The 15,841-nt window shown below is 48.2% G+C and overlaps 1 protein-coding gene across 1 annotated transcript in view; it reads left to right on the forward strand.

Moving 5' to 3' along the window:
- The first annotated feature begins 4,827 nt into the window (after positions 1-4,827).
- ccdc78 (coiled-coil domain containing 78) overlaps positions 4,828-15,841 on the forward strand; it is a 79,148-nt gene continuing 68,134 nt past the window's right edge. The window contains exons 1-2 of the mRNA XM_043711977.2: positions 4,828-4,928; positions 12,659-12,836. Coding sequence (XP_043567912.2) covers positions 12,715-12,836 — 122 coding nt within the window. The 5' untranslated portion in view covers positions 4,828-4,928; positions 12,659-12,714. The remainder of the gene's footprint in view (positions 4,929-12,658; positions 12,837-15,841) is intronic.

The raw sequence follows: 15,841 nt of genomic DNA on the forward strand, positions 1-15,841 counted from the left end.
CCACCTTCTCTTGCACATATATACTTCCTTTTCAGATAATGTTACAATCCCCTCTTAAATGCCTCCATTGAATTGTCTCCACTTCTCTATCAGACAATGCATTCCAAATCCCAACTGCATGCTCTATAAAAAGGGTTTTCCTAAGGTTGCCATTGTTCCATTTGCCAATTATATTAAAACTGTGCCCTCTAATTTAGAACATAGAACAGCACATCACAGTACAGGGCCTTCAGCCCTTGATTTTGTGCCAACCTTTTATCCTACTCTAAGATCAGACTAACCTACATAACCTTCATTGTACTATCTTCCATGTGCCCATCCAAGAATCACTTACATGTCCTTAATGTATCTGACTCTACTACCACTGCTGGCAGTGCATTCCATGCACCTACCACTCTCTATGTAAAGAACCTACCTCTGACATCTCCCCTAAACCTTCCTCCAATCACCTTAAAATTATGCCCCCTCGTGATAGCCATTTCTGCCTTCGGAAAAAGTTTCTTTCTATCCACTCTATTTTTACCTCTCATCATCTTGTACACCTCTATCAAGTCACCTCTCATCCTTCTTCACTCCAATGAGAAAAGCCATAGCACCCTTTCTTCATAAGACATGCCCTCTCGTCCAGTCAGCATCCTGGTAAATCTCTTCTGCACCATCTCTTAAGTTTCCACATCCTTCCCATAATGAGGTGATCAGAACTGATCACAATATTCCAAGTGTGGTCTAATCAGGGCTCTATAGAGTTGCAGCATAACCTTATGGCTCTTAAACTCAATCCCTCTGCTAATGAAAACTAACACGCCATTCACCTTCTTGACAACCCTGTCAACCTGGGTGGCAACTTTGAGGGATTTATGGATATGGACCCTATGATCCCTCTATTCCTCCACGATGCCAAGAATCCTGCCTTTAACCCTGTATTCTGCATTCAAATTCATCTTTCCAAAGTGAATCTCTTCATATTTTTCCTGGTTGAACTCCATCTGCCACTCATCAGCCAAGTTCTACATCCTGTCAATATCCCGTTGCAACCTACAACAGCTCTCCACACTATCCACAACTCTACCAACCTTCATGTCATTGGCAAAAGTACTAACCCATCCTTCCACTTCCTCATTCAAGTCTATTATAAAAATCACTAAGTGCAGAGGTCGCAGAACGGATCCCTGCGGAACACCACTGGTCACCAAGCTCCAGGCTGAATACATATGCTATCTACCACTACTCTCTGTCTTCTATGGGCCAGACAATCCTGTATCCAGGCAGGCAAATTTCCCTGTATCCCATGAATCCTTACTTTTTGAATGGCCTACCATGGGGAACCTTATCAAACATCCTGCTAAAATCCATGTATACCACATCCACTGCTCTAGCATCATCAATGTGTTTTGTCACATCCTCAAAGAATTCGATAAGGTTTGTGAGGCATGACCTATCCCACATAAAGCCATGCTGACTATCTCTAATCAAACTATGATTTTCCAAGTAATGACAAATCATATCTCTCAGAATCCTCTCCAATACTTTACCTAGCACAGATGTGAGATTGACTGTCAAAATTCCCTGGATTATCCTTATTCCCTTTCTTGAACAAGGGAATAACATTTGCCACCCTCCAATCATCTGGCACAACTCCAGTGGAGAGTGAGGATGCAAAGATCATCACCAAATGTGCAGCAAACTCTTCCCTCACTCCCTGTAGTAACCTAGGGTATATCCTGTCTGGCCCAGGGGATTTATCTAACCTTATGATTTTCAAACTTTACATCACATCTTCCTTCTTAACATCAACCTGTTCAATCATATCAGTCTGTTTCACACTGTCCTCAGAAATGTCAAGGATCCTCTCAGTAGTGAACACTGAAGTAAAGTATTCATTACTCCAACTCCAGACGCAAGTTCCCTCCATTATCCCTGATCAGCCCTACCCTCACTCTGGCCACCCTCTTGATCCTTATATAGCTGTAGAATGCCTTAGGGGTTTCCTTAATCCTACCCATGAAAGCTTCTAGCTCTCCTCAGTCCATTCTTCAGTTCCTTTCTGGCTACCTTGTAACTCTGTAAAGTCCTGTCTGATCCTTGTCTCCTCAACCTTAAGTAAGCTTCCTTCTTCCTCTGACTAGATATTCCACATCCCTTGTCACCCAAAGTTCCTTCACCCTACCGTCCCTCCCTTGCCTCAGTGGGACAAACCTGTCCAGCACTATCAGCAAGTGCTTCCTAAACAGTCTCCATATTTCTGTTGTGCATTTTCCTGAGAATGTCTGCTTCTAACTTAGGCACCCCAATTCCTGCATAATAGCATTATAATTCCCCCTCCCCAGTTAAATACTTTCCCATAGCATCTGCTCCTATCCCTCTCCATGACTATAGTAAAGGTCAGGGAGTTGTGACCACTATTACCAAAATGCTCTCCCACTGAGAGATCTGAGATCTGGCTTGGATCATTGCCAAGCACCAAATCCAATATGGCCTTCCCTCTAGTTGGCTTATTTACATATTGAGTCAGGAACCCTTCCTGGACACACCTGACAGAACTGCTCCATCCAAACTATTTGAACTAAGGAGGTTTTGATCAATATTAGGGAAGTTAAAGTCACCCATGACAACAACCCTGTTACTTCAGCACCTTTCCAAAATCTGCCTCCCAATCTGCTCCTCCGTGTCTCTGTTGCTATTGGGGGGCCTGTAGAAAACTCCCAATAAAGTGACTGCTCCTTTCCTGTTTCTGACTTCCACATACCGATTCACCTCAATGACCTTCCTTTCTGCAGCTGTGATACTATCTCTGATTAATAATGCCACTTCTCCACCTCTTTTACCTCTCTCCCTATTCCTTTTGAAACATCTAAACCCTGGAACATTCCTGCCTCTGTGATATCCAAGTCTACATTATGGCCACAACATCATAGTTCCAAGTACTGATCCATTCTCTGAGTTCATCACCCTTATTCCTGATACTTTTCGCATGAAAATATACACACTTCAACCTACTACACTGACTGCACCTTTCCCCTATCAGGTGCCTATCCTTCCTCACATGTTCTCTGCGTGCTGTATCGGGCTGTTCACTAGATAAAAACAAGGGCTGCAGATGCTGGAAATCAGAGACTAGATTAGAGTGGTGTTGGAAAAGCACAGAAGGTCAGGCAGCATCCGAGGAGCAGGATAATCGACGTTTCGGGCAAAAGCCCTTCATCAGGATTCCTCTATCAAATCCAGGGAAAACAGCCCTAAGCTCCAGTCTATATACATAACTGAATTAGCGGGTATTAGGTTCATAAGACACTACAGTACTTGAATAGATCAAACCTAACAGGAGATGAGATGGAAAGGATGTCCACTTCACTTGTTCTTTATTCTTTCATAGGATGTGGGCTTCATTGGCCAGGCCAGTATTTTTATTTTTTATTTTTTTTATATCGGGGTAATCTGCAGAAAAAGCTAAGTATGAACTGCTGCCACTGTTTTTTTTTTCCTTTCTTTATTTTTTCCCCAGCACCCATGGTGTGTGTGTGCAGGTGTGAGACACAGTGAAAGACACAAAGTGCACGAATCTTTATTCAACTTCCACCACCAGGAAGATAGGAAAACACCCGGGTGGCCAGTGACAAACATTGCCCTTCACATCAGAGGGCAGTGCTGTGTGATCAAAACAGTGAGGGGGAGGGTAGGGACTAAATCAAAATAGAGTTGGAGGGAGAAATGATGCACTCCACTCCCTGCGGCGCCCACCTCTCCCTGAACAACTCCAGGGTGTTGGTCGACACCGCGTGCTCCTTCTCCAAGGACACCCGGGCTCTAACGTAACCGCGGAAGAGGGGCAGGCAGTCGGCCCTAACGAACCCCTCCACGGCCCGCTGCCTGGACCAGTTGATGGCCAGTTTGGCCAGGCCCAGGAGCAGACCCACGAGGAGGTCTTCAGACCTGCCCTCCCTCCTCCGTACCGGGTGCCCAAAGATCAGGAGCGTGGGACTGAAGTGCAACTAAAAGCAGAGGAGGAGGTTTTTAAGAAAATCAAAAAGGGAGCGCAAACGCCCACACCCAATATATACATGGTCCACGGACTCCACAGCGCCACAGAACAAGCAGTTGGGCTGGGAGTCCGTGAACGCCAGGCCAGTATTAGTTGCCAATCCCTAATTGCCCTGAACTGTGTGGCTTGCAAGGGCCATTTCAGAGGGCAGTTAATCGCATTGTTGTGAGTCTGGAGTCCCACATAGATCAGACCAGGTAAGGATGATGGGTTTGTTTTCCCCAAAAGTGATTCATAAACCAGATGGATTTTATCTTGTGACAATCCATTCATGGTCACAGTTGAACTGGTTTTTAATTCCAGGTCATGTTCCTTGAATGGCAGGATTTGAACTCATTTCCCGAGGGTATGGGCCTGAGCCTCTGTATTCGGAGTCCAGTCACTAAGCAGCACCTTCCCGAGTGTAATGGCTAGAGTTAAGTCTGAGAATGTAGGTGCAAAGAAGGTAAAGTAAGAGTAAACCCCTCCCCCTGCAAAAAGTAGCCCTTTCCTTCCATTACACTCGTCCTTGGCATTTAGGAATGTGTGCATTAACTCTAACAGAGGCCCCAGAGAGCAGAAGGAGATCCCTAAAAATGTGCAAATGAAAGTGCTGCATGAACAATTCAGTTTGACTGTTACAGGATCTACCAGCTCATTCAACAGCTCACAGCAACCACTCCGTCTGTCTGCTCCCTGGATAATAGCTAGGAGGCGGGATTAGTTTACACTAGTGTTACCAGGGTAACAGTGGAATACATTGCAGTGACTCTGGGAGTCGAGGGGTGGGGGTAAAAAAATACAAATCCTGACAGGCCACCGGGCGTTCACAGCCCCAGAGCTTGAATACATCTGTGATAAATTCCAGGAGTTTAACACAGTGTTCCATCATACCTGACCATTGAACAAGGTAGGAAATCTCCAGAGTTAGGACATGTCTGGAACATTGGAATGCATTGACGGTATAATACAGCAAGCTCTGACTGTCTGGGAGTTGGCATTAGGCGTGATTGTTCGGGCGGGTAATCTTCATGTAGATCCCCATTGTGGTTGGGAACTTGTGCTCTTTGAGACACGTCCAAAGACCTTTGGGTTCTGATCCCAAAGTTGTCTTGTGGAACACAGGTGTAACTTTTATAGTTAAAAAGCAGTGGCTGCTGTTTGTATCTGTCATGGAGAAGCTTCCTTGTATCGCATCCGTCCCCTTCTGTTGCTGAAAATTCTAATGGAAATTTCAGTTCCCCTGGTCCATTAACTTACCCACTTCTGACTTTCTGCTGAGGAAACAGTCCAATGCATTTTGATGTCAATGTAAATGGCATCTGGCATGATACGTACAGATTAAATGTAAAATAATTAATTTCTACTGCCAACAAGTAATCATCCAATCTGTATGGCTGGGTTAAAACAGGATTTTCTAAAGAGGGGTGTATAGAAAAGTGAATAGATTTTCACTAGTCCAAGTGCTGTCACTTTAAGGCTGAATCCAGCGGTGTGTGGGAGTTACAGGAGGAACAATGTTCAGGCTGTGGGGTTCTACGTCTCTCTCAGTGTGTTAGCGAGGGTAGTTCAGAGAGAGAGATAGAGATGATTCTGCAGTCGACTGGTCAGCTGGACTGACCTGCTGCTCTGCTCAATGACAAACAGCCTCAGTCTCCATATTGAGCAGTACGGTGGCTCAGTGGTTAGCACTGATGCCTCACAGTGTGGGGACCTGGATTCAATCCCACACTTTCTGTGTGGAGTTTGCTGTTGTCCCTTATGTCTGTGCAGGTTTCCTCCCACAGTCACAAAGGTATGCAGGTTAGGGTGGATTGGCCATGCTAAATTGTCCATAAAGTGTTAGGGATATGCAGGCTATGTGAATTAGCCACGGGAAATGCAGGATTACAAGGATGAGAGGACAGTGGATCTGGGTGAGATGCTCTTTGAAGGGTCGGTGCTGACTCAATGGGCCAAATGGACTGCTTCTACACTGTAGGGGTTCTATGACTGCTTTACTCCTCTTGGATCTGCTCGTAGCTGGAGAACAGCATGGTCATATACTTTTCCCTCACTGGGACATGCCCCGTCGAAAACTGAGCAAATGGGCAAAACAGAGTGATAGAAAAGAGGGGAAAAAAATCAATGTTTTGTAAATATCAACATGAAATGATAGGTTTATCGAATTCTGAGATTAGATTCCCTACAGTGTGGAAACAGGCCCTTCAGCCCAATAAGTTCACACCGACCCTCTGAAGAGTAACCCACCCAGACCAATTCCCCGACTCATGCACCTAACACGACGGGCAATTTAGCATGGCCAATTCACCTCACCTGCACATCTTTGGAGTGTGAGAGGAAACCAGAGCACCCAGATGAAACCCACGCAGACACGGGGAGAATGTGCAAACTCCACCCAGACAGTCGCCTGAGGCTGGAATTGAACCCAGGTCCCTGGTGCTGCGAGGCAGCAGTGCTAGCCACTGTGCTGCCCTGACACTGTGAGGACAGAATTTGGATGTGCAGTTTGCTTAGAGTGATGTGAAGTCCTTGAAAGCTACAACCGTTCTTGCCGTAAGCAGCTCCGCTCTGCTCCCCCTTTTGTTAGATTATCCTGGGACAGAATGTCAGTGCTGGTGTTGCACTGCAGGGTTTGGCTGGAGTGCCATCCACATCTGGGGCTGATGTGGAGATGGTGAGAGATGGCTCCTTTGGAATGAGGGTGGGGGTGTGTTGAAGGGGACTGGGGATGGTACTGCATACTGTAGGAAGTTCTGCAGGGCCAACGGTGAGAGGTTGGCTCTGATCAAACCGCAATTGGAATATTGTGAGCAGTTTTGGGCCGCGTATCTAAGGAAGGATGTGCTGGTGTTGGAGAGGGGGGGGGGGGGGGGCGGGGGCGGGGGCGTCCAGAGGAGGCTCACAAGAATGAGATGAAGGGCTTGTCATTTGTGGAGCGGTTGAGGACTCTGGGTCTATACTCAATGGAGTTCAGAAGGATGAGCCAGGGTAGGGGGATCTGATTGAAACTTATAGAATAGTAAGAGGCTTGGATATAGTGGACATGGAGAGGATGTTTCCACTATTAGGAGAGAGTAGGACATGAGTGCACAGCTTCTGGATTAGTGGTGCTGGAAGAGCACAGCAGTTCAGGCAGCATCTGAGGAGCAAGGCAGAGAGCCTGAAGAGTGGAGAGATAGACTAGAGGAGGGTTGGGATGGGGAGAAAGTAGCATAGAGTACAATAGGTGAGTGGGGGAGGGGATGAAGGTGATAGGTCAGGGAGGAGGGTGGAGTGGAAAGGTGGAAAAGAAGATAGGCTGGTAGGACAAGTCATGGGGACAGTGCTGAGCTGGAAGTTTGGAACGAGGGTGAGGTGGGGGAAAGGGAAATGAGGAAACTGTTGAAGTCCACATTGATGCCCTGGGGTTGAAGTGTTCCGAGGCGGAAGATGAGGCATTCTTCCTCCAGGCGTCTGGTGGTGAGGAAGTGGCGGTGAAGGAGGCCCATGACCTCCATGTCCTCGGCAGAGTGGGAGGGGGAGTTGAAATGTTGGGCCACAGGGCGGTGTGGTTGATTGGTGCGGGTGTCCCGGAGATGTTCCCTAAAGTGCTCTGCTAGGAGGCGTCCAGTCTCCCCAATGTAGAGGAGACCGCATCGGGAACAACGGATACAATAAATGATATTGGTGGATATGCAGGTAAAACTTTGATGGATGTGGAAAGCTCCTTTAGGGCCTTGGATAGAGGTGAGGGAGGAGGTGTGGATGCAGGTTTTGAAATTCCTGCGGTGGCAGGGGAAGGTGTCAGGATGGGAGGGTGGGTTGTGGGGGGCGCGTGGACCTGACCAGGTAGTCACGGAGGGAATGGTCTTTGCGGAAGGCGGAAAGGGGTGGGGAGGGAAATATATCCCTGGTGGTGGGGTATTTTTGGAGGTGGCGGAAATGTCGGCGGATGATTTGGTTTATGCGAACGTTGGTAGGGTGGAAGGTGAGCACCAGGGGCGTTCTGTCCTTGTTATGGTTGGAGGGGTGATCTCTGAGGGTAGAGGTGCGGGATGTGGACGAGATGCGTTGGAGGGCATCTTTAACCATGTGGGAAGGGAAATTGCGGTCTCTAGACTAGGAGGCCATCTGGTGTGTTCTGTGGTGGAATTGGTCCTCCTGGGACAGATCCGGCGGAGGCGGAGGAATTGGGAATACGGGATGGCATTTTTGCAAGAGGTAGGGTGGGAAGAGGTGTAATCCAGGTAGCTGTGGGAGTCGGTGGGCTTGTAAAAAATGTCAGTGTCAAGTCGGTCGTCATTAATGGAGATGGAGAGGTCCAGGGAGGGGAGGGAGGTGTCAGAGATGGTCCAGGTAAATTTAAGGTCAGGGTGGAATGTGCTGGTGAAGTTGATGAATTGCTCAACCTCCTCGCGGGAGCACGAGGTGGTGCCAATGCAGTCATCAATGTAGCGGAGGAAGAGGTGGGGAGTGGCGCCGGTGTAATTACGGAAGATCAACTGTTCTACGTAGCTAACAAAGAGACAGGCATAGCTGGGGCCCATATGTGTGCCCATGGAGGAAGTGGGAGGAGTCAAAGGAGAAATTGTTAAGGGTGAGGACCAGTGTGGCCAAACAAATGAGAGTGTTGGTGGAAGGGTACTGTTGGGGACGTCTGGAGAGGAAAAAATGGAGGGCTTGGAGGCCCTAGTCATGGCGGATGGAGGTGTAGAGGGATTGGATATCCATGGTGAAGATGAGGCGTTGGGGGCTGGGGAAACGGAAGTCTTGGAGGAGGTGGAGGGCGTGGGTGGTGTCTCGTACGTATGTGGGGAGTTCCTGGACTAGGGGAGAATAGGACAGTGTCGAGGTAGGTAGAGGTGAGTTCAGTGGGGCAGGAGCATGCTGAGACAATGGGTCGGCCAGGGTGGTCAGGCTTGTGGATCTTGGGAAGGAGGTAGAACCGGGCAGTGCGGGGTTCCCGGATTATGAGGTTGGAAGCTGTGGGTGAGAGATTTCCTGAGGTGATGAGGTTCTGTATGATCTGGGAGATGATGGTTTGGTGATGGGGGGTGGGGTCATGGTCGAGGGGGCGGTAGGAAGAGGTGTCCTCGAGTTGGCGTTTAGCTTCAGCGGGGTAGAGGTCAGTGCGCCAGAGTACCACTGCGCCCCCTTTATCTGCTGGCTTGATGGTGAAGTCGGGATTGGAGCAGAGGGATTGGAGGGCTGTGCGTTGTGAGGGTAAGAGGTTGGAGTGGGGGAGGGGGGGTCGACAGGTTGAGGCAGTTAATGTCCCGGCGGCAGTTGGAAATGAAGAGGTCGAGGGCAGGTAATAGGCCAGCGCGGGGTGTCCAGGTGGATGCAGTGTGTTGGAGGTGGGCGAAGGGGTCCTCGGAAGGTGGGCAGGAGTCCTGATTGTGAAAGTAAGTTCAGAGGCGGAGGCGGTGGAAAAAGTGTTTGATGTCAGGGCGTGTATTAAATTCATTGATGCGTGGACGGAGGGGGATGAAGGTGAGTCCTTTGCTGAGGACTGATCGTTCGTCCTCAGTGAGGGGAAGGTCTGGAGGGATGGTGAAAACTCGGCAGGGCTGGGAGCTGGGATCTAGTGTGGGTGTGTCGCTGGGAGTGGGGGCGGAGACAGTAACTGGAGTGGGTGTGATGGGGAATGGGGGTGGAGTCATGTGCAGGGGTAGTGCTCCCCTCAGGGTTCTGGAGGCCAGGCATGGTGACAGTGGGATCTGTGGGGGGCGTGTCAGCAGAATGCAGGTGAGTGACGTTGGTGGGGGCAGAAGTGGTGGCAGACACGGCAGTCGGGGTGGTGGAAGTCACTGAGCGTGTGACATCAGCAATGATGTGAGGGGCGGAAGTGATGTCATGTGTGATGCATGAGGAATTGTGAGGGGCGGAAGTGGCTGTGGGAGTGGCCGTGATGGGGCGGAAGTGACATCATCAATCAGCGTGGGGGTGGCAGCTGCACCAGCCGCATGGCTAATGGCATATGAGCAGTTCCAGAGGCCGGGGGAAACTTCTGGAATGTTTGAGGAGCGCTGGTTATGGAGGTGGGAAGATAAAAGTTTGTTGTACTTACAGTTTTTGATGTTTGAGATGGAGTTGAAATACTGTTTGTTGAGAGTATGAATTCTCCTGAGGATGTAGTACAGAGTGGGTCCTTTGCAATTCTGAGAGAGTGTGGCCCTCAGCTGAGGCTGGGCTGACTGTAGAGAGGTTAGGTGCCAGCGCATTGCTGCGAGCGTGGAGCGGAGGATCTTGAAGGAGAACTGTTGCTGGTGTTTTTGAATCTGTAGTCTGTACTGTTTGTCCTGTTCGGGTCCGAACTCTGCTGGTTTAAAGGTGGTCCGGAGTCCGTGTGGGATGAGTTGGTTACGGAGGCAGCACTGAGGAAGCAAATATGGCTGTGGTAGCAAGTTTGTTTCAGGACATGGTTGAAGAGCCTCAGAGCAGAGGAAATGACCTGGGAGTTGCAGTGGGAAAGGGACTCCCGGAGATTCTTGTAGAGAGAGGAGGAAAACTTCTTCAAGGCAGGCATCCTTGCAAGAGGATTTGCAGTAGGGTTAAAATCAACTAGTTAAAAACAATGACTGCAGATGCTGGAAACCAGATTCTGGATTAGTGGTGCTATTGTATCCATTGATCCCGATGCGGTCTCCTCTACATTGGGGAGACTGGACACCTCCTAGCAGCCCGATTTAGGGAACATCTCCGGGACACCCGAACCAATCAACCACACCGCCCTGTGGGCCAACATTTCAACTCCCCCTCCTACTCTGCCGAGGACATGGAGGTCCTGGGCCTCCTTCACCGCCGCTCCCTCACCACCAGATGCCTGGAGGAAGAAGGCCTCATCTTCCGCCTCGGTACACTTCAACCTCAGGGCATCAATGTGGACTTCAACAGTTTCCTCATTTCCCTTTCCCCCACCTCACCCCAGCTCCAAACTTCCAGCTCAGCACTGTCCCCATGACTTGTCCTACCAGCCTATTTTCTTTTCCACCTATCCACTCCACCCTCCTCCTTGACCTATCACCTTCATCCCCTCCCCCACTCACATATTGTACTCTATGCTACTTTCTCCCCACCCCCACCCTCCTCTAGCTTATCTCTCCACGCTTCAGGCTCTCTGCCTTTATTCCTGATGAAGGGCTTTTGCCCGAAACGTCGATTTTGCTGCTCCTCGGATGCTGCCTGAACTGCTGTGCTCTTCCAGCACCACTCTAATCCAGAATCTGGTTTCCAGCATCTGCAGTCATTGTTTTTACCATGAGTGCACAGCCTCAGAGTAAAGGGACGACCCTTTAGAATTGAAAGGAGGAGGAATTTCTTCAGCCAGTGGGTAGTGTATCTGTGGAAATCATTGCCGCAGAGGGCTGGGGAGATCAAGTCATTGAGTGCATTTAAGAAAAAGTTAGGTAGGTTCTTGATTCAGAAGGGGACCAAGGGTTATGGGGAGAAGGCAGGAGAATGGGGTTGAGAAATCTATTAACCATAATAGAATGGCAGAACAAACTTCAGGGGCAGAATGGCCTAACTCTTCTCCCATATCTTATGGTCCTGTGGTGCATTGAGAAGCTGGAGATCTCAAGTCTAGGAGATGTATTGTGCAGATGGTGTCACTGTCCTCTAAGGCAGGGCTACCTTACCATTGTGGACTGGCTCCTTAAGAACTTATTGAAAATAATTGAATGAGGCCAGCTGCAATTTGCCACTTGTTCTCCAGCGACATTCTGTAGTGGGTTGGGGGTGGGGGGGCGTGGTGCAGCTTCTTGGCAATGGCTTCCTGGCCCAGAGGATTCCCCTGACTACCTGAAGGCATCTCTCTTTCTCTCTTTCTTTCTCTCTCTCTCTCTCTCTCTCTCTCTCTCTCTCTCTCTCTCTCTCTCTCTCTCTCTCTCTCTCTCTCTCTCTCTCTCTCTCTCTCTCTCTCTCTCTCTCTCTCTCTCTCTCACACACACACACACACTCACACTCACACTCACACACACACACAGTAAAGATGGACTCTCTCATGTAAGTTTTAAAGTGTTGGGGGGTATGGGGGGGGTGCGCGGGGGAGAAGGCCCACCCATCTTTGAAGCATGTTCTCCCTTACCTACCCCTTGCTGTAGCCTCTTCAGACTGAAAGGTCTCTGATTAACACCTCGCCCAGCTCTGAGAGCTTGGAGGGCAACCTCCAGGGCATTAGATGGGCACTCATAACATGTAAATTGACAGTGACAGTGCCACCCCTGAACCCCTCACCTGTGATCCCTGGACGTAGTTACCAGACCCTGGGCACTTATGAGCTTTTCTTTCTAAAAATCTCCCTTTGTCTGGCAATCACAATTGATTTTTTTAAAGTTCCTCCCTTTTATCTCCCCATTCACAACCACGTTTGGGATCTCTACGGCGAAATCAGATGCAAAATATCTTTCAGTGCAGGGTAGCCACATACATGCCTATGTGCTGCCTATCTCCACGCAAACAGGCATGGGCCAGTTACACATTGGGACCCAAAACATGGACCACTCCGTAGCTTTGCACCGAAAACACATTCTGAGCTTGGATCAGCCAAACTCTAATTGAATGGCAGAACAACTTCAGAGAAGACATACTCATTCTGTGTTGTTGATGATATGCTCAATGGATGGAGTCATGTGTTCCTACCATTGATTTCCACAGTTACCTGTTCGAGAACATCACAGACACCAATCTTCAAATGCTCATTGGCTGTGAGAATGAACATCGATGTAGTGGCGCGAATACGCCCCTCTCGGAGACCAGAGCAGGGCCTCAGGCTACAGATCTCAGAGGATGGGAAGACCATCTACACAGCCTCAGGTGGAGGAGCCTCCTGCAGGTAAGCTCTTGAAGCCAAGGAAAGGGCACATTCCTGGGCACACCACGTGACTTGGCAGGAAAGCCTCAGCAATCTCCTTCCTCGCTCAGACCTGAAGTCTCCTAAGCACCCTGAAGCATCTCTACAACTCAAAGCAAAAGAAAAAATATTAAGTTTTGGCCATTGAGGCACGGTAAGGTCTTTGAAAGGAAAAGTTTAAATAATTAAAAGCCTCAAAGGATAATTCAAAGGACAAATGTAATATTTGTCTGTAGGATTTGGCACATTGCAGAATGCTGACATACGGCATTAATTAGGAGCATGGCTCAACATTTACAGTTCTGGTCACCCTGCTATAGGAAGGAAAGGGTTCAGAACAAGGATGTTGCCAGGAATGGAAGGTTTGAGTTATAACGAGAAGCTGGATAGGTCGGGACTTTTTTCACTGGAGCATAGGAGGTTAAAGAGTGATCTGATAAAATGATGAGGGATGCAGATAAGGATAATGACAGATGTCTTTTCCCCGGGGTGAGGAATTTGAAGTCGGGGAGCGGAGCATATTTTTAAGGTGAGAGGAGAAAGATTTAAAAAAGACAAGAGGGGCAATTTGTTTGCACAGAGAGTGGTTTGAGTGTGGAATGAACTTCCAGAGGTGGATGTGGATACAATTACAACCTTTAAAAGACATTTGGATGAGTACACGAACAGAAAGGGTTTAGAGGGAAATGGGCAAAGAGCAGGAAAGGGTGGACTAGTTTAGATTAGATTAGATTCCCTACAGTGTGGAAACAGGCCCTTTGGCCCAACAAGTCCACATCGACCCTCCGAAGAGAAACCCACCCAGACCCATTCCCCTACATTCACTCCTGACTAATGCACCTAACACTATGGGCAATTTAGAATGGCCAATTCACCTAACCTGCACATCTTTGGACTGTGGGAGGAAACCAGAGCACCTGGATTAGTTTGGGGTTATGGTTGGCTTGGACTGGTTGGACCAAAGGGTCTGTTTCTGTGTTGTATGACTCTTCAAATAGAGTCATGGAGTCATACAGCACAGAAACAGACCCTTCGGTCCAACGTGTCCATGCCAACCAGGTTTCCCAAACTAAACATGTCTGACCTGCCTGCATTTAACTCATATCCTTCCAAACCCTTCCTATTCATGCACCTGTCCAAATGACTTTTAAATGCTATAACTGTCCCCACATCCACTATGTCCTCTGGAAGTTCATTCCACATAAACTGCCCTCTGTATGTTGCCCCTCAGTTCTTTTTAAATAATCAAAACCAACCCTTCTCTCTTTCAAGAAGCACCATTACTTCCAGTGTTGTATTTCCTGTCCTTTTTATCATTAATCCATTTAATCCATTATCATTTAATCCATTTTGCTCATGGGCAAACTTTGGGAATAGGCAAGCTTAAATGTAATGTTTCACTCGAAAACAAATAACCTTACAATCAGTTGTGACCATATGCAACTTTAAAAAAAGTTTTATTTTGGAGATTAGAAATTTCAAGTACTGACAAAGAAACAACAGCATTTCTTTTCCGCTTAACTTAGTTTCAGTAGTTTGTAGGCAAAATATTATATTATGTCAATTGGTGGCATAATAAGCGACATTAACTGACAAAGATAACTTAACAGTACCTCTCTCATTAGAATACCACCTAACAGCATTAATGATAGTACCCACAGCTAATTTTAATTCCTGGTGGAAATATGTGTGATTTACTGCTATGCAAAGTTTTTAAAATTAGTTATTAAAGCTACCAGATGTAGTGTGCTATTTCCTACAGTAAGTTGTAACATTGATAATATACCAGGTTGTATTTATCAGGGATGCTGATTCTCAGCAAGGAGACAGTCATTATGGGTTACTGCTCCTCGGATGCTGCCTGAACTGCTGTGCTCTTCCAGCACCACTAATCCAGAATTTGGTTTCCAGCATCTGCAGTCATTGTTTTTACCATGGGTGGCACACGCTACTGCCTCATAGTGCCAGGGGACTGGGTTTGATTCCAACCTCTGGTCACCATCTGTGCGGTGTTTGCACTTCCTCCCATCATCTGTGTGGGTTTCCTTTGGGTGCTCCGGTTTCCTCCTATAGCCTTAACACCAGGAGGAAAACCATGCAGACACAGAGTGAATATGGAAATGTCACACAGACAGTCTCCAAAGGGTGTAATTGAACCTGAGTCCCTGCCACTATGAGGCAGTAGTGCTACCCACTGAGCCACCATGCCATCCAAGTCTGCTGACGTAACACTTGATTGAGACCATATGTGTGCATGCGATTTAACATCCACTTATGTTCATAAGGGGTTACAGTTAACAGACAAAAATATCAACTAGGCAAAAGTGAGGCCTGAAGATGCTGGAGATTAGAGTCGAGAGTGGGGTGCTGAAAAAGCACAGCAGGTCAGGCAGCATCCGAGGTGCAGGAGAATCGACGTTTCAGGCAAAAGCCCTTCATCAGGGATGAAGATGTGAGCTGAGGAGATGGAGAGAGAAATGGGAAAGGGTGGAGTTTGGGGGTAAGGTAGCTGAGAGTGTGATAGGTAGACGGAGGTGGGGGTAATGGTGATAGGTCAGAGAGGAGGATGGAGCGGGTAGGTGGGAAGGAAGATGGACAGGTAGGACAGATAATGAGGGCGGTGCCAAGTTGGAAGGTTGGAACTGGGGTAAGGTGGGGGGAGGGTAAATGAGGAAACTGGTGAAATCCACATTGATGCTGTATGGTTGGAGGGTCCTGAGGCGGAAGATGAGACGTTCTTCCTCCAGGCATCAGGTGGTAAGGGAGTGGCAATGGAGGAGGCCCAGGACCTGCATGTCTTTGGTGGAGTGGGAGGGGGAGTTGAAGTGTCCGACCATGGCGGGGTTGGTTGGTGCGGGTGTCCCAGAGGTGTTCTCTGAAGAGCTTTGCAAGTAGGTGTTCAGTCTCTCCAGTGTAGAGGAGACCGCATTGGGAGCAATGGATACAGTAAATGACATGTGTGGAAATTCAGGTAAAATTCCCTGATG

This window comes from Chiloscyllium plagiosum, unplaced genomic scaffold (assembly GCF_037043375.1).
Source record: "Chiloscyllium plagiosum isolate Xiang-an unplaced genomic scaffold, Cpla_swu_hap1 HiC_scaffold_20, whole genome shotgun sequence".
In the NCBI taxonomy this organism is placed as follows: domain Eukaryota; kingdom Metazoa; phylum Chordata; class Chondrichthyes; order Orectolobiformes; family Hemiscylliidae; genus Chiloscyllium; species Chiloscyllium plagiosum.